This window comes from Diplotaxodon limnothrissa, linkage group LG16, assembly GCF_057381915.1.
Source record: "Diplotaxodon limnothrissa isolate DT_005_m linkage group LG16, D_limnothrissa_male_GT1.1, whole genome shotgun sequence".
Classification (NCBI taxonomy): Eukaryota; Metazoa; Chordata; class Actinopteri; order Cichliformes; family Cichlidae; genus Diplotaxodon; species Diplotaxodon limnothrissa.
Genome location: NC_140611.1, coordinates 29,226,432 through 29,252,813, shown reverse-complemented (window position 1 = coordinate 29,252,813; position 26,382 = coordinate 29,226,432). Strand labels below are relative to the sequence as shown.

General features: G+C 42.4%; 2 protein-coding genes across 2 annotated transcripts in view; one reads left to right on the top strand and one right to left on the bottom strand.

Annotated features, from left to right (window-relative positions):
* The first annotated feature begins 4,112 nt into the window (after window positions 1-4,112).
* serp2 (stress-associated endoplasmic reticulum protein family member 2) lies at window positions 4,113-12,179 on the top strand. Its single transcript, XM_085374587.1, has 3 exons — window positions 4,113-4,196; window positions 8,777-8,849; window positions 12,139-12,179. Exons 1-3 carry the CDS (start codon window positions 4,113-4,115, stop codon window positions 12,177-12,179), a joined length of 198 nt encoding a protein of 65 aa, XP_085230713.1.
* Window positions 12,180-14,419: 2,240 nt separating this feature from the next.
* Window positions 14,420-26,382, bottom strand: part of LOC146616397 (TSC22 domain family protein 1-like) — a 39,672-nt gene continuing 27,709 nt past the window's right edge. Inside the window, exons 2-3 of the mRNA XM_085373878.1 lie at window positions 17,664-17,715; window positions 14,420-15,799 (exon numbers count right to left, since the gene is read on the bottom strand). Coding sequence (XP_085230004.1) covers window positions 15,530-15,799; window positions 17,664-17,715 — 322 coding nt within the window. The 3' untranslated portion in view covers window positions 14,420-15,529. The remainder of the gene's footprint in view (window positions 15,800-17,663; window positions 17,716-26,382) is intronic.

The following is a 26,382-nucleotide window of genomic DNA, read 5'->3' as shown; positions in this document are numbered from 1 at the left end:
TCCAGCTTGAGCGCGCAGTCCGGGATGTCCTCACTGAGCCACGACTCCGTAAAACATAAGACACAGGAGGAGGCAAAGTCTCTGTTCATGCTTCTCATCAGGGCCAGTTCGTCTATCTTATTCCAGAGTGAGCGTACATTAGAAAGGAAGATCCCAGGAAGGGCCGTTCTCAGTCCGCGTCTCCTCAAACGCACGAGTACGCCGGCTCGCTTACCTCTCTTTCGACGTCTCACTTTCCTGATCAGAGTCAGCAGTAAATCTGCCGCAGATGCGACAAATATTGGAAATAAATCCACAGGCGTTGTAGTCCTGCAGTTAAGGAGCTCTTCTCTGGTGTAAGAATATCCAGAGGAGTGCCCAGACACAGAAGAAATGCACAAAAACAAGACAAAAGTAACGCACTGAAGCACCAGGGCATCCATACGCGGCGCCATCTTGGTTTAACATAAGCAACTGGTTTCCAACTCCCTTCTTCAGCCTGAAGTAAAACAGCTCCAAGCCCATCCTTTGAGGCATCTGTTGAGATTTTCAGACTCTTAGTTGGATCATAATATGCAAGCACTGGGCGCGTTGTCAGTGTGGTTTTCAAATCATTCCATTCTTGTTCATGCCTCGCTGACCATTTAAATTCCATGGAATCACGAAGTAACTCCCTTAGTGCTGATGTTCTCACTGACAAGTTAGGTATGAATTTTCCTACAAAGTTTATCATTCCCATCACTCTGAGCACACCTCTCTTATCTGTCGGGCGTGGCATTGTTGCGATGGCTTTTACTTTTCTTTCATCTGGCTCAATACCTCCAGCAGAGAATTTGTCTTCCTTCACACCAAAATGACACTTGTCACGATTTAACTTTAATCCATTCTCCCTCATCTGCTGCAGCACCTTCACCAGTCTTTCATTATGTTCTTGTAGGGTGGAGCCCCATATAACCACATCATCAACATAACAGCGAACACCTTGTAAACCCTCTAACATGTTGTCCATGGCACGATGAAAAATCTCAGATGCTGAGATTATGCCAAATGGCATTCTGAGGAATCTATACCTGCCAAAAGGTGTATTGAAAGTACAGTATTTTGAACTTTTCTCATCCAGCTTTATTTGCCAAAAACCCTGTGCTGCATCTAGCTTTGAAAAGTATTTGGCGCCTGCCATTTCACTTGCAACCTCTTCACGCTTTGGTATCTGGTAGTGCTCACGTTTTATGGCTTGATTTAAATCGCCAGGGTCCATGCATATTCTCAAATCATTGTTTTTATTCCTTTTATCCACACACACCATTGAGTTTACCCACGCAGTCGGTTCTTCCACTTTTGTAATGACCTGCAACTGTAACATCCTGTTAAGTTCTTTCTTTAAACGGTCCTTCAGTGGAGCTGGGACTCTACGTGGTGCATGGATCACTGGCTTTGCATCCTCTTTCAGCTGGATACTGTAATTGCATGGTAGACATCCCAAACCTTTGAAGATATCCTCATAATGCTGTACAATGGAGTCAACTGCTCCTCGCTGTCCACTTTCTGTTTCTGGACAGCTGATGTGATACACTCTTTCTACTAGGTTCAATCTTTTGGATGTCACGCCACCCAGCAGTGATTCACGACCTTCTGGAACAACATTAAACAATACATCATAATCTTTATGTTTTATTGTCACTTTAAGCCTTCATTGACCACTGCTCTCAATATACTTTCCATTGTAGTCTTTTAGAGGTACTCTTTTCTTTATTATTTTGGGCTTTGGTTTCATGGCATGGATCTCTGTCATGCTGATTAGGTTCGCCTGCGCACCTGTATCAATCCTTAGTGCCACCAAAGCTCCTTGTATTGGGAGTGAAACAATCCACGTGTCTTCATAATCTGAGCATCGCTCACTGTCCTCTGCTTCGTTATGCTCACTTTTTACATCCTCAAGTGACACTATGCCCACAAAGAAAGTCTCGCTTAAGTCAGTCTCTTCAACTACATGCACTGATTTGGGTTTGGCTTTCGACAGACAATGTTTGGCAAAATGATTTTTTCCATCGCATTTCAAACATCTTTTGCCATAAGCTGGACACTGTCTAGGTTCATGTCTGCTACCACATCGCTTACAGGAGTACACTGTATCCTCTTTGCTGGGCTTCTGTGACATATTCTTCCCCATTTTCTTCTTAACCACAGCTATTCTTGCACCATCATGTACTGCAGCGACGCTCGTCTCATTAAATGTCTTTGCATGCTGCAGGGCTAACTCACTTGCATGACACAGTCTTTCTGCTTCATCCAGAGTCAACTTGGAATCTCTGAGCAGCCGTTCTCTAGTCCGTTTATCATGGATCCCATACACAATTTGATCACGAACCATAGAATCTTTCAGCTCTCCAAAATCACATGACTGTGCCTTTAGCTTCAAATCAGTCACAAAGCAATCAAAAGTCTCTTCTGGTTGCTGCATCCGAGATCGGAAAACATACCTTTCATATACTGTGTTCTTCTGTGGTGAACAGTGTGCATCAAACTTTTCAATCACTCTGTCATACTTATTCCTGTCACCAACTTCCTCAAACTCAAACGTGTTGAAGACTTCAATGGCTTGAGGACCAGCTACCGTGAGCAGCAATGCAATTTTCCTGGCATCGGGTTTAGAGTCCAGTCCCATGGCAGCCATGTACAGCTCAAACTGCTGCTTAAAACACCGCCAGTTTCAGTCCTTCCGGAGGCTTCAAACTTTCCATCTCAAACAGAACTTTGAGCTACTATCGCTTCCGCTCTCCCACTTTTACTCCTGGTACCATGTGTTGTCTTCGTATAGCTTTGAATAATTACACAGTATCCACTTGTGTTTTGCGAGCGTCTGCTCCAAACATTTTTATTATCTCATTCACAAGTCAGTCTTCTTTTATAGAGGCATTCATGAGCCCTCTCAAATACAGCGCCCCCTACTGGCAAAACCCCATTAGCACATGAACACCCACACATCACCACAGGAACAACCATCTCTCAACCAAGAATAAATCCAGTGCTTGCAGTCGTCCCCCACCGATCTGTGGATAGTACTCAGTTTCATGATCACTGATCAATGGCCATGACCCCATGCCCTGTTTTTGGTGCTTCTTTAGGTTATTATGCAAATATATGGTTTTTAAGGGTGGGGAAACTGCAGTCAGCCGAGACTGATTAGGTCACTTAGACGAGTGATGAAATATTTCTCCCGCTGAAAAGCTACATCCAGATGAATAAAAGCAACTTTGTGAATGTTAGGCAAAAGCACCTGTCTGGATAGGTGAATGAGACTTGTAATAAGTGCTTTGAAATGTCAAAACAAGAATCCCACAAAGTGAAATGGATGCACTGAGGACAACTAAGGGTGAGGTAACTTGGCCAAGGATACTTTGGTATGCACACTGAAGGAGCTAGGGATCAAACCACTGGCTTTCTGACTGGTAACCACTGGACCAAAAAAACATTTCAATCTTCTTTTTTAAGGCAAACAACAAGGTAACTTTTAGGCTGTCTCAAAACACGCATCGTTATATTTAGGTAGATGACAGACATGTAAACCCACAAACTTGATGAGCAAAAGAGGATGGATGGATAGAAATTAGAGTATTTTTAATCATCTCATAATATTTATTACAAAATACGTGTACAGAAAATGAGTCGTACAGTGACGACTCGTTTTCTATTTCATTTATTTTCAATCATAGTCTATTATTCAGTCATCGATAGCTGGAGCGCGCCCCTGAACGCGCCAGGTGCATGGGCATGCTGTTTTCAAGCTCAACAACGTACAACACGCAACATCCTGTGGGGCCCTTCAAAGTAAGAGTCTCGGTAAACATTTTGTATAATTTCTTATAACTTAAGTCTTACAACGATTTAAACGTACAGTAAGCATATATAGATAGTCACGTGTTGGATTTCTGAACTTCGAATACCATAGAATAGAGCATAAAAACTTGTTATAATAGCTTCGTGCTCGTATTTTGAACGCTATCGCACTTCGGTTCCGGTTTCTTCTTCGCGGACTTTTGGTGACTTGACGCAGGCGCCGCTGCTGCTGCTGTCGTCAACCTGCAGCATCAGAAAACAACAGGCTAAAAACAGACTGGCGTATCCCGGTGAAGATGGTGGCCAAACAGAGGATCCGCATGGCCAACGAGAAGCACAGCAAGAACATCACTCAAAGAGGAAACGTAGCCAAGACGCTGGTGAGCCGCTAACGGACACGCAGAGCGACGCCAACCTGACACGTTAGCCCAGAGAGGTGACGTTCAGCCCGGCGTGAGCGCAGCGGTGATGGTAGTGCTGATGGTGCCAGCTGTCAGTTAAAGGTGTCAGGGTGCTGAGCGACTTGGGAGCTTCAGCGTGATATGTGCGGTGTGTTTTATTTCACACGGAGCGGATCGGGGTGTAATTTATTCAGACTGGATTCACTCCGCTCGTGACCGCCGCACACTGCATGTTGCTGTCCGGGTGAAGAGGCTGCAGTTAGGGCAGGAAAATTGCCGAAACCCGTTAATTCTGACATAAAATCAGCGGTAAACGTGAGAGCACGTCTGAAATGCATTGATTTAAAAACAAATAATTGGTTGTCATCAAGGAAAAGGAAAATAAACCCCAATAAACCCATCACTTTATTTTACTCTACATTGTGGGCCACATACAGTCCACTTTGATCCTAAGTGACCGGTGAAACTTTCTGTCATGGTGAAGAAGTTTAACTACACATTAATTACTGAGCTATCATAAAGTAACAGAAAAGACTTGTTAGAAATAAATATATTTTTTTAAAAATACAAAAATGATTAAAAGTAATGGTAAATGGCCTGCATTTGTATAGCGCCTGCATTTGTATAGCGCTTTTCTAGTCCCTAAGGACCCCAAAGCGCTTCACACTACATTCAGTCATTCACCCATTCACACACAGGCGATGGCAAGCTACATTGTAGCCACAGCTGCCCTGGGGCGCACTGACAGAGGCGAGGCTGCCGGACACTGGCGCCACCGGGCCCTCTGACCACCACCAGTAGGCAAACATGGGGTTAGTATCTTGCCCAAGGATATTTGGCATGCAGCCAGGAGGCAGCCTGGGATCGAACCACCGACCTTCTGATTAGGGGCTGACCTGCTCTGCCACCTGAGCTACAGCCACCCCCTAAAGAAACAAAACAAATGATAAAAGGCTTTTTGGTAAATAAAAGAACGTACGATTTATTTATCAGATTTATTTGGTAATTTTTTGGAAATTTTTGTTGTTGTTGTTTGTTTTACTGTGGACCAATTGTTTAAAAAAACAAAAATAATATTGTAAAACTTACATTTTGGACTTTTAACTTTATTTAGGACCTCCTTCACATTGTTTGGCGTCTTCGCCAGGCCAGTTTTGGCTCCTGGGCCTTGTGTTGACACCCCTATGTAACCAGCTCCCAGTTTGGATTCAGGAGACAGACTTTAAAACTTTCCTTACTTCATGAATTTCACCTATCACGGGTTATTTGTTATAACGTAACTCCCGCGATAAACGAAGGACCACTGTACAGCACTCTACATTTTTCCTGCCTCCCCTAACCCCCAACCAGCCCCTCACTGAGCCTGATCCTGCTGGAGGGTTCTTCCTGTTAAAAGGGAGGTTTTCCTCCCCACTGTCGCCAAGTCCACTATTGTAGAATGGTTATCTTACAATATGAAGTGCCTTGAGGCAACTGTTTTTGTGATTTGGCGCTATGTAAATAAAGTTGAGTTGAATTGAAAAAACCGTGCAATTTCTACATGCTAGAAAACATTGGTTTCTTTCACTTACTACAGCATCACAACCATTTGGGCTTAAATTTTAAGAAAGACATTTGCAAAAAAAATTGCAGAAAAGTTTGTGGTGGCTCGTTGCCCAGAAGATTTTTGTGAAGTTCCCCCCAAAAAAGACAAAAAAGAACCAACTGGAGCTTTTCTCTCATTTAATTGTTTTTGAATCAATGAATGTGGTGTAGTATGAATGTAGCAAAAGCTGTAAAATCTAAGAAAATACAGTTAATGCCAAAATAGGTGAGCTGAACAGGAGTCTTTGCCCTTTTGACATCCCTGCTACTCAACATGTTTGTCTCACCTGCTCCCACCTTTCACTGAGGTCAGTGCAGTTGAATGGCAAGCTGATATCACAAAGCAAAACCAAAAAAAACACTGAATTAAAAAAGTGAAAATAGATGTTAGATGGCGCTTATGAGTCTTATTAGTTACTATTAATTACTTTTAATGACTGTGGAACATTTTAAAATATCTTTAATACGTCCTTCACATTTTCATTTTTATCTGCACTCTTTTCCACTACTGTGGATTTAAACATTTATTAACTTTAGTATCTGTTCTCAAGGTCAGTAAAGGGATCATGGAGGGTTGTCTTCTCCACAAGTTTTCTCTTTTCATTTCTGTTAGTCTCGGTAACTCTATTCAGTGATGTCAACATTAGTTTTCTTCACATATCCTCCTCCTCCTCACACGTTTGACATCCCAACAGCAGACATGTAATGCAGAATGTCAAATTTGCTCATTTGCTCTAGTTTTCCAATAAAGCTCTGTGATAATCCTTCTCTGGTGATCCCCATGGTATTACACAGGGAGTGGAAGCATTTCTAGACCAAGATGAGCTAAAGACGAGCAGGTTTTGTCTTTTCCCACTGTGACGCCAGACACACTGGCCAATTTATTAGGAAGGTGTTGCAAGAACTGTTGATGAAAGTCAGGATGGAATCATACTGCCATATTATTTACACCAAATTTGGATCCTACCATCTATATATTGCAGCAGAAATTGAGTTTCATAGACCAGGCCACGTTTCTCTAATCTTCCAATGATTCTTGTTCTTAGCTGACAGGAGTTTCACCCAGTGTGGTCTTCTGCTGCTGTAGCCCATCTGCTTCAAGGCTCAATGTGTCATGGGTTCATAGATGCTCCTCTGAATGCTTTGGTTGTGATTATCAGGGTTTCTGCTGCTAAATCCTTGAGCTGGTTGCTGGTGTCTGATAAGATATGTACATGTTATTATATTAATAATAATAGAGTGAATGTCTCATTAAATAAGAGAATAATTTGGAAAGGAATAATATTTTTCTTTGTTTTTTTTTTAAAGTTAAAGTGAAATATTTTTAGATGTAAACATACAAATTCTCTCCCTTCTTTAAGTTACTGGCAAAACTTTTTCAGGTTGAGCCCACTTGAGATCAAATCAAGCTGCATGTGGTCCAGGTTTAACACATCCAACCAGATGTGGACATGTCTCAGCCTCCACCACTCTCAGCACTGGAGCCCCCCAGGGGTGTGTTCTGAGCCCCCTGCTGTACTCTTTGTACACATATGACTGTGTGGCCACTACCAGCTCCACCACCATCATCAAGTTTGCTGACGACACCGTCATGGTGGGCCTGATCTCTGATAACAACGAGACGGCCTACCTGAAGGAGATTAGGAATCTGGAGAACTGGTGCCAGAGGAACAACCTCCTTCTAAACGTCAGTAAGACAAAGGAGCTGATAGTGGACTTCAGCACTAAGCAGGAGAGGAACTACCAGACCCCCATCATCAACGAGTGCCCAGTGGAGAGAGTGGACAGCTTCAAATACCTCGGAGTTCACATCACGCAGGACCTGTCATGGTCCTGTCACATCAACACCGTGGTGAAAAAGGCCCGACAGCGTCTCTACCACCTCAGACGCTTGAGAGACTTCCAACTGCCCTCCAAGGTGCTCAGGAACTTTTACTCGTGCACCATAGAGAGCATCCTGGCGGGAAACATCTTAACCTGGTTCGGGAACAGCACCATGCAGGACAGACGAGCTCTACAGAGGGTTGTGCGGTCAGCTGAGCGCACCATCCGCTCCGAGCTCCCTGACCTGCACTCAATCTACAGCAGGCGGTGCTGGACCAAGGCCAGGAAGATCGTGAAGGACCTCAGCCATCCCAACAACAGACTGTTCTCTCTGTTGAGGTCAGGAAAGCGATTCCGCTCCCTGAAGACCAACACAGAGAGACTGAGGAGGAGCTTCTTCCCGCAGGCGATACGGTCTCTCAATCACACCACCACACAGTACTGACCCACACATACAGTTCTTACACACACACTGGACTTTCTGGACATTGTTTTTGCACAACACTGGTCACTATATTCTTCATTTCCAGTTAATACTTGTACAGCTGCTGTTATTGTGTATATATTTATTTATATTTAGATTTCTTCATACATTCTTATATAGTTCTATATTGTGTATTGTGTATTTTGTTGTACAGTTATTTTATTTTCAACTTTAATTTATATATTTTATCTTATTCTTCCCAGTTAAATTTACCCTTCATTCTAATTTGTGTTGTACAGTTATTTCATTTTTAACCTTAATTTATATTTTATTCCTTCCTAGTTAAATTTACCCTTTTTAATTTTGCATATTTATTTCCTATCTTATTCATAGCCTTTCCTTTTTTTGTTTTCTTTAGGTCACGAGTAGTTGTCCAAGCATTTCACTACATATCGTACTGTGTATGACTGTGTACGTGACAAATAAAATTTGAATTTGAATTTGAATTTGAGCTCATCACGGCTGCTCTCTAAACCTTTGACTGATGAGCCACCGTGTAAAGAGGGAGAGAGAAGTGCTGACCCTGCACCTTTCAGTGTATAATTAGACTCTGAGGTTTATCCCTGCAAAAACAGTTGTTGAAGTTGGACAAGGAGCAGGGAAGCCTCTGTGTTTGCTCGGCAGCACATTTTTGCTGACGTACATGATGTGTGTTTCTCCTCCACAGCGGCCACAAGAAGAGAAGTATCCTGTGGGTCCCTGGCTGCTCGCCCTCTTTGTGTTTGTTGTGTGTGGATCAGGTACGGACGTTTTCTTTTTTTTAAAAATATCTACAGAAGAAAGTGGTTTCAACTGGTCAGTGATGCTGGATTTTAGGACCTAAAGTCAGACTGATGTGATGTATCAGTCTGTGTTCAATACCCAGCAGCTCTTTAATGCTTTGATTATCTCACTCAGATGACTGGACCTTCAGTAACTGTGTTAAATTAAGTGTTTTATATACACAGATAAGGCTTATTTCATGTTTAAAGGCTCACTCAAATCAAATGTTAATTAATTATGCAGTTGACCACTGGAGCTCCACATCCCCAATCCAGTAGATTTATTAAGCACTCACATTTAATCAGCCTCATTGGAGCAGGGCTGTGTTCACAGGGGAGTGTAGCGTGTCTATTGATGCTTTAAGACTAGAGTGCTGTGAAGTGTGAAGTCTCACATCGTGTTACTTGTCTGTTTTTAGTAAAAGAGAGGTTGACCCGTATTAAGCTCCTCCTCCATTTCAGATGACGGTGGCATCAGAAGATAATTCGGTCTACGGGAGAATCCCAGACATTTTTTTCAAACCCAGGGTGTAGTAAATTTTTCTCCAAAGCTGAAACGGCCTATCGATTTGCATGACCTTCACGTCACGTCATTGGAGCTTGCGTCATGTAGCTGTGCCGCATGACAGCTTGACCAGAAGTCTTACAAATTGCTTAGAGGACAGCATGGATGGGATCAGGGGTTAAAATGTAAATCTAATAACTGTGTATTTTAAGTACTTTGTGTATATTTTGATGGTAAAGCATTTGTGCTACCACTTGAGTATGATTAAGCCCTAAATACTTCTGTCGTTACAGTAACGATGAAAAATTTTGGAAAAGTCACGAACTTAAAAACGTCTTTTAAATGCTCATTAGAATTCAATTCAAAACGATGAGATGGAGACTTTCACATGTATGAACGTGGCCGTGGAGTAAGATCATAGAAATACATTTCTTCATTCTTGGCAAATTCTTTCGCTTTTGCTTTTCGCTTTTGCCAAGAATGTTTTTTTTTTTCCACCAGGACGCTCTAGGCCGTAGGTCGATGATCGATTTTGTAATCGTATCACCAGACCTGCGACCATATGATCTGGACACTCGGGTAAAGAGAGGGGCTGAGCTGTCAACTGATCACCACCTGGTGGTGAGTTCGATCAGGTGGCGGGTGAGGACGCTGGACAGACCTGGTGCACCTAAACGCGTAGTGAGGGTGTGCTGGGAACGTCTAGCAGAGGCCCCAGTCCGCGAGATCTTCAACGCACACCTCCGGCAGAGCTTCAACAGCATTCCGAGGGAGACTGGGGACATTGAGTCCGAATGGACCATGTTCAGCGTCTCCATTGCCGAAGCTGCTGCATTGAGCTGCGGCCGCAAGGTGGTTGGTGCCTGCCGTGGTGGTAATCCCCGAACCAAATGGTGGACACCAGAGGTGAAGGGAGCCACCAGGCTGAAGGAGGAGTCCTATCGGGCTTGGTTAGCCTGTGGGACTCCGGAGGCAGCCGACAGGTATCGACAGGCCAAGCGGAATGCGGCTCGGGCAGTGGCTGAAGCAAAAACTCAGGTGTGGGAGGAGTTCGGAGAGGCCATGGAAAAAGACTTTCGGACTGCCTCGAAGAGATTCTGGCAAACCGTCAGGCGTCTCAGGAGGGGAAAGCGGTGCTCTACCTGCACTGTGTATAGTGCTGGCGGAGCGCTGCTGACGTCGACTGAGAAAATTGTCAGGCGGTAGAAGGAATACTTCGATGACCTCCTTAATCCCACTGACACGTCTTCCGAGGAGGAAGCAGAGTCTGAGGATGAGGGGAATGACCCGCCAATTTCCGGGGGCGAGGTCACTGAGGCAGTTAAACAACTCCTTGGTGGCAGAGCCCCTGGTGTTGATGAGGTCCGCCCCGAGTTCCTGAAGTCTCTGGACGTTGTAGGGCTGTCCTGGTTGACACGCCTCTGCAATGTTGCGTGGAGATCAGGGGCAGTACCTGTGGACTGGCAGACCGGGGTGGTGGTCCCCATCTTTAAGAAGGGGGACCGGAGGGTGTGTTCCAACTACAGGGGGATCACACTCCTCAGCCTCCCTGGGAAAGTCTATGCCAGGGTGCTGGAAAGGAGAGTTCGTCCGCTAGTCAAACCTCGGATACAGGAGGAACAATGCGGTTTTCATCCTGGTCGCGGAACACTGGACCAGCTCTTTATCCTCTCCAGGATACTTGAGGGTGCATAGGAGTTTGCCCAACCAGTCTACATGTGTTTTGTGGACTTGGAGAAGGCATTCGACCGTGTCCCTCGGGGTGTCCTGTGGGAGGTGTTGCGGGAGTATGGGGTGTCTGGCCCATTGCTACGGGCCATTCGATCCCTATACAACCGTTGCAAGAGCTTGGTTCGCATTGCCGGCAATAAGTCGGACTCGTTCCCGGTGGGTGATGGGCTCCGCCAGGGCTGCCCTTTGTCTCCGGTTCTGTTCATAATTTTTATGGACAGGATTTCTAGGCGCAGCCAAGTGGCGGAGGGCTTTCGCTTTGGTGGCCTCAGAATCTCATCTCTGATTTTTGCGGATGATGTGGTTCTGTTGGCTTCATCGGGTGAGGGCCTCCAGCTCGCACTGGAACGGTTCGCAGCCGAGTGTGAAGCAGCGGGAATGAGGATCAGCACCTCCAAATCTGAGGCCATGATTCTCAGCCGGAAAAGGGTGGAGTGCCCACTCCGGGTCGGGTATGAGTTCCTGCCCCAAGTGGAGGAGTTCAAGTATCTCGGGGTCTTGTTCGCGAGTGATGGGAGAAGGGAGCCGGAGATCGACAGACGGATTGGGGCTGCAGCTGCAGTAATGCAGACGCTGCACTGGTCCGTCGTGGTGAAGAGGGAGCTGAGTGTAAAAGCGAAGCTCTCAATTTACCGGTCGATCTACGTCCCTACCCTCACCTATGGCCACGAGCTGTGGGTAGTGACCGAAAGAACGAGATTGCGGATACAAGCGGCAGAAATGAGCTTCCTCCGAAGGGTGGCTGGCCATCCATGAATATGGATGGATGGACAATGAGATTTTCAGTGTGTTTCAGTGAGCGACCCACAAACTGACGCCACATTACAGGGACACACATCTGCTGCAGTTTTAAAAAGTATCACAGAGTTGACAGGACTTTTAAAAAAAAAAAAAAAAGCTGCTGATTGGAGCGGGAAATTGGACCCAGGAACGGGATAGAGAATCCAGATGAGAAATGATGTCATGGCTGTTTACCACGCTGTTTTCCTTCCTGTCAAGGCTTTGACGTCGTGTCTCCCTGTGTGCTCTCAGCCATATTTCAGATCATCCAGAGCATCCGTATGGGGATGTGATGAAGGAGAAGACTCTGGACCCCTGCCCTCTACCCCCCAAACCCTCCTCATGCCCTCATAGCGCCTCACCTGTGCACCCTCCAGAGGTCCAGAGATGAATGCCACTCCTTGGAGAGAGAGGGAGAGAAGCGTCCCCCTGAAGCTGACCCTAAAGACACCACCCTGCCCCTGATCAGCGTTTACAGTATTGCAGTCTGTGGTACTGACAGCTTTTCTATGGACAGTCTGAGACCACGCCGGCTGGAGATCGTGATTCATTTTGTGTGTGTGTGTGTGTGTGTGTGTGTGTGAGAGAGAGAGAGAGGTGGTGTGTGACTGTGCGACCAGTGATTCCTGCTAACAATGTGCCATACTTGTATAATTCACTGTCAGTCTATGAAGAATGTTTTTTCAAATAAATGTTGAGCATTTAGAAAACGTCCACGTTTAATTCTGCTGTCGTAGACTCTGTTTTACCAGAGCACGATACTCACTCCACCCGTCAGAGGTTTCATGTTGTAGGTGGCAGCAGGATGCAGCTAAATGCTTTAAATGTCACCCGGGGTACACATACAGCTCATTTGTAAAGTAGCTATCAGAACTTTGTGTACATAATCTTGCATTTCCAGTTTAAATATGGTTTCCCTCTAAACAGAGATGGTGGGTATTTTCAGTAATGAGAGGGATCAGGGGGTGATTTAGAAGTTTGAGAATGACAAACAAAAACACTGCTTTCTATATTTAAGGTTCAGTTCAGCCACCTAAAGGGAACAAATGAGATCCCAGTACATTAAACCAGTGTGAATATCACCTTGTTTAACTGTTACGTGTTACAGAGCAGTAACACAGTTTGTAATATGACTTTTTAAAGTCATATTACAAACAAACTGTGTTTGTAATATGACTTAATTGCTGTCTGCTAAGATAACATTATTTGATATGTAAACACTGAATTTAATTACATCTGCAAGTTATCCAAATTATATATTTATTTTTGTTTTTATTTTCTGGAGCTTAAATGCATTTGTTTAGGTTTGTTTTTTTTTAGCGTCACTTTAATGGAGTCTGTAAAATTCCCTGACTCTTAAATACATGCAGAGCCCATTGTGGTTATATGTAATTGCTCGTAGGAGGCAGTTTCATATAAAGAAAGCAAGCCATGGGAGGTCTGGCCTCTTTGGATAGTTTTCCCTCCACAGCAACTGAGGAAGGTGAGTTTATTTTATAAGTCATCCACCTGGATATTGGAGATCTTAGAGATTGTAATGGCCTCTCTAACTAATGCTACAGTCACAATGTGCAGCGGTCTCATTCATTTTGTAACAGTTGGAGACGGGCACCTGGTGTACAACTACTTGTTTCAAAACGACTTTGTTGTGTAAAGATGGGCTCTGTCTGCCATCAGCTTGCGATTGAACAGAGACAAGTGGACAGTTATGAGCAATCTGTGATAATAGCTGTGATTAAATGTGAAGTGAAAATCACTTCTGTCTCCATATACATACACAGAAATTTATATAAACTCCTTGAGTCCAGTCAGAATTTCAGATGTTAAACTAATATTGATGCAGTGGTCACTACTGCAAAGAGTTGAGTTGCACTAATTGTCCAGTGGTTGTCAGAGTTTAACATTACACTAGTTCCCAGGTTTTTTCAGCTGTAGCTGCAAACAGGGATACCAACCTAACCTCTTTCATTTGACTTTTTCTTTTTAATTTAATGCAATTTCAGTTGCTTTGTCTTTTTCATGGTTACTAGATGGAGGGGATACGTCAGAGGCAAGTTTTAAGTTAACCAAGTAGACATCCAGAGTGTCAACCTCTTGTCTTTCAGTCTCATCACAGAAACATTTTACCAAATTAATCCCAAAATTAAAGCGATTTCCTCTAGTTAGTTTATTTCAAGTTCACAAAATCATGCGTTTTATTTTAGTTAATGCTCCACTCTTGTCCAAATGTGGTCACTCTTTTCATTCATGAGCGCAGTAATTGGACAGGAAAACTGGGGAGGGGAGGAGAAAAAAAGGAGTCATTTCTTCCTTAACCATGTTTATTGAAAGTTGTGAAGTGCAGCTGTCAAGTGCAATTGTGGTATGTATGTTACAATATCTCATCCGGTCATTGCGGAAACATGCACAGAACATGAGCATACAACTGATACACAGAATGAAAAAGAACATCTCTAGAGTTTGTATTTTTTTTTTTTTTTTTTTTAAATTGAACTTTAAGATATTGTTCATCCAAAAGTATTTCACTGTCAAAATAAAATAAAATAAAATAAAGAGTGCAATACTCCAGAAAGAAAAAGAGAACCAAGTGGAAATGGTTTTACAGTCAAGAGTTAATGTTGCAGTAAGGGTTATGGACAACACAGTCGGGCTGCTTGTTGTCAGTTAAATATCCTAAACTCCTCGTCCATCCACAGTCCTGAAAATACAGCATTAAAAATAGATGACACAGGCTGGGCAAGACTCATCTGCATCAATCTGTGTGACCTAGATAGCATCTGTTGTTTATCTTCACCACCACCTCCTCTCTATTTTACATGATACTTACACTATACAGAAATATACATCATCCTCTGCCCTCTCGAATCTTTTAGGAAAACAAAAAGGGGAAAAAATGCAGCTTAGCCCAAAAGAAGTCTCAACCCTGTCTGATAAGGTTTAAATTACATGCCACTGCAGGGCTGAGAAAACTGCAATGAGGAGCTTCGAGGGCAAAAACGAGGAGGTTGAAATACTGAAAATAGAATATCATCATCTCCATAAGAAACCACGGTTTGTTCATCCCATCAACCCACAGCTAAAAGATCATACCATCATCATCAATGCTGCTGTAAAGAACCTCCCCTCCCACCCCAAACTCCCCCAAGATGGGGGAGTCTGTGATGATTGCTCACATTCTTCATTTGGAGAAGGTGTCTTCCTCTTGAGTCCGTCAACCTGGAAACTTCTTTTATTTACATCATTCTGCAAAACAGGAAACTATCAATCCTGCTGCTCCACCCACTGGTGTAGTCGACATCACTCAGGCACAGTGATTTTTTTTCTTTCTTCTATTTAAATCTAAGCATTGTTTCCACTGATGAGCTGTTCCTCTGTAAGACATTCTAGTTGATGAAAAGAGGGGGACTTTTTTGGCAAATGTTCAAAACAACTTCATGTACAGCATCTCAAGATTGGCGCCTCCGAGCGCAGCCCCCGCTCGTCCCTCTGTCTGCATCCTTCTGAGATAAAATGTGCAAATTCTCATCTTAACGGCGTAGCCTCCTGCGGTTGAAGGCAAAGTTTGGCTCGGCGGCTGTGCCAGAGCTCAAACAACACAAACAAACAAACAAACAAAAAAGTCAAGTTCTCCACCTGGGCCAGGCTACGCCGAGGGGCCGGAGCTGTGTGTTGCAGACTGGGAGAGGGTGGTGGCGCTTGCGGGTCCCGGCGTGGCGGCCATTTGAGGGGTAGGTGGCGAGCCGGTCTGAACCTGGGCCTGGAACTGGGCCATCTGTTCGGGGCTCGCCAGCGTCTTCAACAGCGTGTTCTCCTGCTCTAGCTGGGAGTTACGCTCGATCAGCTCCTTGATCTGCTCCTTCAGCACCTCCACCTCCTCACGCACGGCGTACATGAGGTGACTCTTCACCAGGTCCTGAAAAAGACAGGAGGTAGAGGTTTACGACAGGAATCCACAAACATCAGGTAAATTAGGTTGTGCCTTTAGGCAAAAATCATAATTGTAACCGTTTGATGTGAATTTAAATTTAAGGATGAGGTTGATAAGGAGAAGGATAAAATAACAGGTAGCATCTGTTAAACCAAATGGAAATTGCACATTTTTACATTTAATAGATATGCACCAATTTGAAACACAGCGCTATTACAATGCCAATGTTTACTAAATAAGCTGTAATCCTCACTGTAAGAAGAGACTGGACAAGACTCACAGGATAATGTTATTCAGTCCCGTTACACACTGAGTACCTTCTTTTGCTGCTTTGCACACATTGAAGTCAGGAGTGAAATGACATTGAATCAAGTTGTTGACGACACATTATGCTAACTTTAAATTAATTAATATGGAATTTTTCCTTCCTACTGTCAGCAAGTGCTTGCTCACGGGGGTGGGGTGGGAGTGGGGGTCGTCTGATTGTTGATGTTTTCTCTATATCACTGGAAGGTCTCTACCTTACAATACAAAGCGCTTTGAGGTTACTCCTAAGGCTTGATCTCCTCAGGGAGACGAATTTACGGAAGGAAATGTGACACAGCTATTGCCTTATACAAAACTACTAACACTTTTGAGTTGAATTATTTATTTAAAATTTCCTTTTAATTTTATCAATGTTGTTGTGACTAATTAGAAAGTAACATTCTGGATCAGACTTAATTTATTATCCTCTTCAGTTGCTTTCTGATTTCCATAAATCAACTGTTCTTAACATTAAGGGACATTTATTAAAATCTAACTAGTCTTTAAGGATCCAGCTAATTTTCAATTGCAAACACCAGCAAAAGAAAAAGCTACCTGTCTTATGTCTTCACCTGGACCAGATGCTGATGGCCTTAAGGTGTGACTATTTGTGCATCATGGGACTGTACACTGAAAATACTGTTGATCATAGTTTTAATGATCTGGGAAAACAAACATTTAAAGCTGACCTATTTTATTTGGAAAAAGTCAGGAACTTTCATTCAAGCTGAAAGTATCCCTAAATTGAAGCTGTGTGTTATCTTTTCATGGAAAAGCACTGCCAGCCTTCATTATACTGAACTATTTTATGAAAAAACGAATGTTTCGAGAGAGAGAAATAAAAATAAACTACTACAACAACAAAATGATAGTTACCTAAAACATTAAACTAACAGTTCATGAAGGAGTAAGTGGAAAGAGATCTTTAGAAGCGAGTCTCTATGTAATCTAATCTGGGATAATATAATAGATGATGATGAAAGGAGAAGCGTGAGAGGGAATATTCCCAAGGTGCTACGTCAGCAAGCCGGCCCACGTTTAAGTGCTAGCCAATCAGAGCCCGAGATATTTATACCCAGGCTGCAAGCCTTCCAGTTTGCCTAGCAACAAGAGCTGACAGCAGAGACAACAGAGACTTTAGATTTTTCTGGAAATAAAGGGCTAGATCTTTTTAAAACTTTGATTATTTTTTGATCGGCTGTTGTGCTTATAATTTTATATTTATTTTATATTTGTAATAATCGGGATGTTCTTTCAACTTGGAACCAGCGGTTCGTTTTGAGTTAGCTAAACTACTTTCACCTTTACGTCCGGTCACTCGTCAGTTCTGAAGTCTCACACTATTGCACTATTCTCCACGTATTAGCGGTTTTATTTCACAATTCGTTAACGTTTTGTTTGCCAGAAATTCAAATAAACACTTAAGTACACTGGGATGACGAAGTTCCAGATATAGGTGATTTAAAGTAAAATACTTTTAAGGAATACCCTATTAAGACATCTTATAGCAATTCGAAGACAACAAATTAAAGGAAAAACTCACCATCGCTTGCTCTATCTTGTTGTCTATGGCCACAACGCTGGCTCCGGATGAACTGCAAGAGAAAAGAGAAATAAATCCATTTTAAGCCAAACTGTGCTGCAATGGGGGGAGGGGGGGGGAGAAAAGCAGCAAATAAGATGGATGGAGAGAAATGCAGAGAATAGAGGAAAGCGAACCGCAGAGCCTGAGGAGCTCCCTCTATAGAAATGTAGGTCGCTACTAGAAACATCTGGAATTTTCTATAAAAGCAGGAATTTTTTATGCTCTTTTTTCCCCTCACAGTGAGCATTTACAGTCATCTAAGCTGGATGCTACACAGTCATGAGGAAAAGGCACAGCGCTGCAGGTGAAGCAGCTGACGGAGCATTCACCTATTATCGAGCTGGACGTGCGAGCTCTCCGCGCTCAACAGCGACGACAGGAACGATATGGAAAAATTCCTCAGCTGGCACACGCCTAGATCCATAGCCATGGTGTAGCACGGAGCATTCATGCTGTTCATGATTTACAGGATCTGCGTGGCACATCCACGCGCTTCTTTCCCTGTGTGTTTTCCCCCTTTCCTTTTGTTGTTATTGGTCCTCTCTCCGGTAAAGCTCGCGCACTGACTGCAGCGGTACGGATGTAAGCCAAGGTCAGTTCATCACAGCGACGCGCGTACACACAGATCTGCAGCTAAGGACGAGGCTGGATGATTTATCCACACACGCGCAGAAAGAGAGACCTCCGATTGGTGGAGGCTGAGTCTGTTTGCGTAATATATGCAGGGAACGCCCACACCTGCAGCTCTGCCGACTGGTTTCGGCATAAAATCATAGTCCAGCAGCACAAAGGGGGAATATCCGAAAAACAGCTCCCCCCCATAATCATATATTATTGAATTTAATCATTTTAAATCATTGCTGGATGGCCATATCTTTATCTGTACTCACAGGCCTAGACACTAGCTGGCAATCCCCTGGCATCTACCCGTCGCTAGAGGGAAAAGAATTTGAATTCCCTGAATGCCTCTTCAAACATTCTTACAGTGGTGAGGCTCAACATTGACATGAAGGTAAACGTTGTACATGTATTTGGCGAGCATTTGCAGGAAATCTTCCTTGCAAATGACCGGCAATCGCAGCAGCTTGGAGATTTTTTGTTTTGGCACAACCTGACCAATTTAACCTAAAAACAACAAGCAACCGCTTGCCAACCACTCAGTGAATGCACATTTTTCCTCAAAATGGTGAGCACGAAGATCTATGCTGACATCTGCACACCTGCCAGTCATTTGTGACCTCCACATTACTATTGCACGCGCCCCAAACAGTGGGCTTCAAAGTAGTAGAACAGCTTTCTGCACCAGAGAATAATAAAGGCTCTATCCTTTAGGAGCAATGCAACTTTTTGCATGGACCAAAAATTAAAACACCAAAATAACGTTTGTAAAAAATCTTCCTAAATAACAAGTAACTGAAGATTGTAACAATATGGAGTGCAAACTACAAAACTTAATATGGTGGAGCAGAAAGGGAATGAGCATAACTTAAATACTTATAAATGATCACAACTGTGCTCCATGTAAATGTACTAAGTTGCTTTGCACTACTGGTCCTAGCCACGCTCTCGTCCAAACTAAGGCATTATTTCATTGGCACCCATGAGGGCCAGTGTCCATTATGAGAAAGAGCTTATAATACGGAGAAATGGCTCAGGGACAGATAAGACGATAAATTATTTAGACAAGACGCACAAGGTTGACGGACAGGGAATGTATCAGCTGCTGCTGCTGTAGTCTCCACAGTAAGAAAGACTTTCATCCAAGGGGGTCAAACTTAACGGTAACATTTAGTTTATTACTTAAATTAATTTTCACATGTGTTGTGGTGCCTGTGGGTAACTTAGATCCTCTAAATAATCTATAACATTCATATCTTTGGAGAACATGCCAACCCCACACAGAACAGCTGAAGTCTGCTCCTCCATGAATCTGGTTGTGCTCGAGGTTTCTTTCTGTAAAAAGGAAGATCTTCCTCCCTACTGTTGCTGGGGGTATCTCCAATTCTGTAGGGTCACAGTGTGCTGTTGCGAATTGATGCTACAAATAAAACTGAACACTGAAACTTCAGATGAAAGTCAACTTGGTCCATGTAATCTGCACTAACAGAACATAATCAAAAGAACAGCTTAGCTTTTATTTTAGGTTACACAGAAATGAACGTATTTAAAATACTTCAGGTGGGCACTTAGTGTTATTTCGTGTACATATGTTGCCCCCTTGCGGCCTTGTGATGTATTGCACTTTGAGGATTATTATCAAAGGACTCTGGCATTAAAAAGACTGTCTTACCAAATGGGAACAGAGATGGTATACATAGAAATAAAAGGTCCTCCACTTCCAGACCATTTTCTTTCTCAAATATTTGCAGGCCAAACACTGTATAAGCACATTTCAGAAAAATCCTTCACCCCACAAGTCTCTCCTTATTGAATAGATTTTAAAAGATACATAACTGAGGCAGTTTGTCCTCTGCATAAAACAGTGTTGACTCTCGCAGAATATACCATTATGTATATTACAAACAAAATGACAGAAAGACCTGGGCTTTCCTTTTGAACACAGTGAGTGGGATTTCCAGTGTGAGGGGAGCAGATACCTCTGTTGTAAAACAACCATTACAAACTCTGAACCCTCTGAAAAAGATCATGTTCACCTATAACAGCCTTATTAGACAACATATTCAATTTTTCATCTGCCATAAACTGTTGCTCTCTGAAACAGTGAAACTATGTATAGAGAAATCAATATTTGTCTGGCAAATACTGGTCAGACAAATGTGGTTTACATGATTAGTTTTGTGGTTTTGAGCGCATATGGATGATGCATTTCATTTGCTTTTATTATACTGGTATACATGTATGCATATCATTCTGATTTAGTTTGTGTAAATACTCAGTCCCTCATATCATAATATCTGGATTTATTTGTTGGAATTTGAAATATTAAGTTCTTTATTGGATTATTGTAATTTCAATTTAGTGAAATAGAACAAAGTGAGGAGTTCTTTAGTGCCATTTCATAAAGTTGTACACCTATACTTTTTCAGATTGGTTGTTTTTCATGTTTTGACTGCAGTAGCACATTAAATTACAGACTTTTGGGATACATACAAGTACATCTGATGTGCAATGGCTGTGTTGGGTTAAAAAAAAAAAAAGTTAAAACAGAAACAAAAGTAAATAAAGCAGATGCTCCTCCTTACTGCAAGATGATCCATGTCTACATATTTTTTGAGGTTTTACTTCAGAGACATATTCGTAATCTTACGTTATTTTATTTCATCCTATTCAACTGAGCTTTTTTCATTATGATTAATTTCACTTCCACTAATTTTGTTTTGTTGTTGGTTGTGTTTACTGTTTTGGTTGCTATAATGTGGAAATTTTGCTACTATTTGTAAACATAAAGACCTCTTATCTTACCTAATTCTACACTGTTATCAAATGTCTGTCTTCAAGGCAGTCATGGTGGGTCACTGCAGCTAATTTGACTGAAATCTACACACCCAAAAGTTTTTTCACACACATTACAGATGGGAGTCTTTGTTCAACAGACTCAAACAACTCCTACATTTCCAAACATTTCCACATCAGACACCCACAGCGCACCACCCTCTCCCATATACCTCCCTACACCCGGTGAAAAGGTCACTCTCACACATTCCCCAAACACACGCAAAGTCCTTAAAATCTCTTATACAAACTCTTGACATTCACGCCTCTGATCACACCCATGTCCACATCATACAGCAATCAAGCCACAAAACTAGTGTGAAGAAACTTAAGGTCCAGTTTCTGTGGTCAGAACGAGTTAATGTTTCATCAGGAGGTCAGAATGCGAATTATAACCAGACAGCTGAGAAACGGACTTGCCAGCAAGCACAGGACAGCTATGAAGACAAATCTGTGGCAAGCAAGCTGGTATAAAACAAAGAGGACTCAACATCCCCATGAATTCAACTCAGGGCCCCAAAAAAATAAATGCCTGTATTATTACAATTAAAACCCTGAATCAAGAGCTAAAGACTGAACAGAGCAACGTGTAAAACATTCACTTGGATTTTAATGTTAACACTTTACAACTTCTTTGAACTTCTGTCGTTTCAAGTTTTATTGGTTTCTTTTATGTGTATGTGTGTACCTTATGTTTAATAAAACTGCTTTTTATATTTCTATGTATTCTTATTCTTACAAATAGTCACAAGTGTCAGTGATCTTGTGCCTTTGTCCTGCAGTATTACGCCCAAGAATAATTTTCCATCGGGAAAACTGAGGCACTGAGTACAACTGATTGTGGAGCTTAACCCTCAAGGGGCCATATGATGCACAACTATTGTCTTTTTATTTTATTTATTTATTTTTTTAAGAAAGACTGGATAAAAATAATGACAATTCTCTACATCTACTTGCACACTGTAGCTAATTATTTTTGTTACCGATTACTTTGGTAGCATCATATTTAAGTTACATGTTTTACTGAGCCAGGAGTAAAAATGAAACCAAATCTACAAACAAAAAAAGCAGTAAAATCTCAGAACTGCAAAACTGGAATGATGAAATTTTGGGCATTTTTACATTTTGATGTATGAAGTACCACAGCAGGCTGAAGAATGGGAGGGGTCTAATCTTAGTGTTTTCAGGTGAAGTATTCAAAAACAAAGCACCAGCTGGATACCAGAAGTCACCTTTACAAATGGTGGCTTAAGCTAATTTGGGCATCAGTAAGCACCAACACTATGAACAAACTGTTTTTTGTACTCTTGCCCGCCTCGCACACCCTTGTCCTCAGTCAAACACTTACCGAAAAGCCAAGTACCTCAATAAGAAGCTCTGAGCAGTGCTTATCTCTTCCGGTCAATTGACTGGAAGAGGGTTTAGCCAATTATCCACACCCCAAATAGCCAGTACAAGAGCGGCTGCTGAGGAGTAACACCCACGCATAAGGTCCAAATTAGACCTACGTATATGGAGTTACATTGAGGCTTGGTAGGAGCTATACGTGTTTACGCTGAAAAACTTGATGCACTTCCAGGAAAAGCTAGGAACAAGCTTTTCAAGGTGCAACTTGCACAAAAACACTACTGAAACTTAGTAACTTAGTTTCCCCACACGTGATTTAAACCTAATAAAATCCTGAACTAAAGCCCTCATCAGTGAAGACAGAGGGGCTTTTCTTTTTACCTTTTAGGACAAAATTTTAAACTGGTTATAAAGTTTTAACTCAAATTATCAAATAAATCCAGAGTTTCTGACAGAAACGTAGTTAAGTCCGGAGGCTGGGACAGAGGAAGTTGTCCCATTCTTGTCTGATAGAGGATTCTCGTTTTTCAGCAGTCCCAGTTCATCTTTGTGTCTTATTAGCTTCATGATTTTTCCATTGGTTAAAAAGTTGGAATGCAGGCAGGGCAACTCCTGAAATGTGTTGCTGCCATCAAAGTTAAACAGAGTGAATATTTGTAACCAACTAATAAAATGTCTTAGGTTAAACATTTGATAGTTTTCTGTGTTCTACCGAAATCTCATAAAGACCTATTTTACTCAGTCATCTTTTTTTGTAATTGGGTTGTATATTCATTGAGGTGCAGTCATTTTTGTCTAAATATCCTGGTGCTTGAGCTCGACTGTGGGCCAAATTAGACACACATGTACTGTTTTGCAAATGTGAGTGTTCCAAGTTAATTTAGTAAAACTGCAAGTTGGCATCCTAACCAGCTAGCACCAGCTTTTGCCCACAAACTACTACATTTGTATCGATTGTCTCCAGAATTCAAAGAATACTCCAATAGTTGCCAGTGAAGATCATGCAGTATTTTTGTTTGTGATACCCAGGCCTACTCTGCACAACTTAAGTCGTTCAGAAACCACAAAAGTCGCCCCCTGCTGGCCAGCACAAAGATGCAGTTCACATTTTCCCACCTTTTGACTGGTATCAAGTAACATAGAAACAACAAATCAAATTTTATTTTATTACAATTGCGGCTTTCAGACATAAAAACAAAGCAATCATCCTTTTTTTCCTTTACAGCTGAAGCTTTAGTCCCTCTGTAAAAGCCCCAAGTAACTCCTCACCAGGCTGCGGCATATTTACGACTACAAACACCCTCCAATGAACTATATACTCCACACTGCACCTTTGGGGGGGGGGGGGGGGGGGGGACAAAAAAAACAAAAACAAAAACAAAACACAACCCCCCCCCCCCCCCCCCAGAAAAAAAACGAATCCAGGGTTGAAGCACCTCACAAATTCAATTAGACATTAGTACCCATTTTCCAACTCTATTTAAGGGATGTTTTCATTGCTGAGGTCTGCATGAGTGTGTTCTTTGTTTCTATTAAGAAAGGCAGCAATTAAAAGCATCCATCCATCCAAGGCTGGAGCCTATCTCAGCTGTCCCAGTATAGCCAGGACAGGATGGCTCACCAGTCCATCACAGTCATTAAAAACATTTCAGTTTATTTCTGCCACCACCATGTGCCACAGATGCAGTGAACCCATTAAAATGCTGCTATGAAAGTCACAGTAATTCTTCTTTATTCTGTTCGCTGATGTATTACAGAACACTGTAGTGTTTAAACTATGCATGCAATAACTGGCAGTGTCATACGCAGGCCAGCCAACCAATGAATGGCCTCGCTAGTTTGCTGTAAAACAACACACCAGCCCAGTGACCTACTGAAGAAACTTGGAGAGAAATAACCCAGCTCCTGGATGATGTTCTGCTTTTATCTGACCACAATTACTAAGCACTTATTTCAATAAAAACTATGTACATGTAGCGGATACCATTATAAGTATAATGTGCTTTATACAACACCAACAACAATGATTTTAACGCATTTTCTGTGCATATTATCAAGAACACCTCAACAGGAAGTACAGAAATGACACTGTGGGCTGCATCTGCTGCAAAAATAGGACTTCATATGAGATGATGGAGGAGATGGCCCCATTTTGTAACAAGAGGCCAATTTAAAAAAATTAAATAAAACAGCAGAATTTGGCCAAAAAAAAAAAAAGAAAAAGAAAAAAAAAAAAAGCAGCATGCTGTAGGTTTTAATTACTCACCCCACCAGAAGATATGAGTAAGCAGCACACATGGACTACACAGTGTATCGTCTACTCGCCATCTGCACATTTACTATACATCAAACACTCCCTACAGTTTATCTGCTACACGTGAATTAAAAGAACATGCAGTGCTAATGCACCCCTGAAGCCCTGCATGACTGAACCAAAGGACAATATAGCCATGCAGCCTTTTGTGTGCAGCTACTGTAGTGACTGGTCTATTCACAGCTACCGTATACAGACCCCTTTAGGGAAGGGGGTGAGGTGGTGATGGCGGTGGGGGTTCCCTGTTTTCATTTTACCTTTTGAGATGCTGCTCCAGCTCCCAGAACAAAAGCTTCATTGCCATCTCGTCATGGCCTTGCACTCGTATCCCCCGCACTCTCATGGAGCCGTCCGTTAGCAGCAGCATATACACTCCAGAGTAAGCGCAGCAGCAGTGTGTCCCTGACCTTCTTTGTTTAGTGTGGGTTTTTGTTTTGTTTTTTTAAAATACAAACACCAAAAAAAAAAAAAAACCCACACCACTCGTGCCTTATTAAATTCAGCGTGCTAGATCACAGCAAAAGACGCAGCTGGACAGTGAATAAAAGGCAGCGTGCCAGGTTATGACTGTACATGAGCTCCTTATTTTTTTTCCTCGGTCACTCATTTGTGTTTGAATGGCTGACTAGTGAGTGATTTACTGAATACAGCCAGTTACTGAGCCGGTGGTGACGTGTGATCATGTGATACTAGGAGTTACATAAACCATCACCGCAGATTAGCATGTGGACCAATGAGTTCCCTGCTCCTGTGGTCTCTATAGCCTGAGACATATGCAAAAAAATAAAAAATAAAACAGATCTTAAAAAAGATTACGCGGAGTCCGAGTTTGTAGCATTTTTTGGTCTCAAGAACTACAAATCAGTCCTTTAACCTTTAGTGACAGAGATTAATAATGCTACAAAATTCCCTTGAACTCAAAGTCAACAGGATTTTAGGGTTTCCTGTCAAAGACGGTAAGAGCATTCCTGACACTGGTTACTTAACTCGCCACTTCAAACCAAATCATGTCTTTGTCCTTTTACGAGTACATATGCCAGCCCGTTGTGTGACAGACCAGAGACCCTGAGCTTTAGGGTCTTATCTTGTCATATCTCATTGGATGGCAGCTTTAAGATGGCTTAGTGCTTTCCACAGATAGAAAACACAACATATACTCACAGGTAGGGCTGCTCAATTAATCGAATTTTAATCACGATTACGATCTGGGCTTTCAACGATCATTAAAAATGACTGAGCCGATTATTAGCCCCTCCCTCATTTATCCGCGACACCTTAAAGGCCGGTCCGTGAAAATATTGTCGGGCATAAACCGGTCCGTGGCGCAAAAAAGGTTGGGGACCGCTGATTAAGAGGACCCGAGGGAAGCTCGGAAAGCTAAGCAGAAGTTATTTGGAGAGGAGAGTGACTGCCGTTGGTTGAAAAGAGAGTTTAAAAAAAAAAAAAACCTTCAGTGGTGTTGCACACTATTTTATATTATTTTTTTAAAGTCATTGTTAACCCTTTAAAGCCGGTCAGAGCTGCACGCTCCGTTTTGCGTAACTATTTTTAAATCCCTGTAGA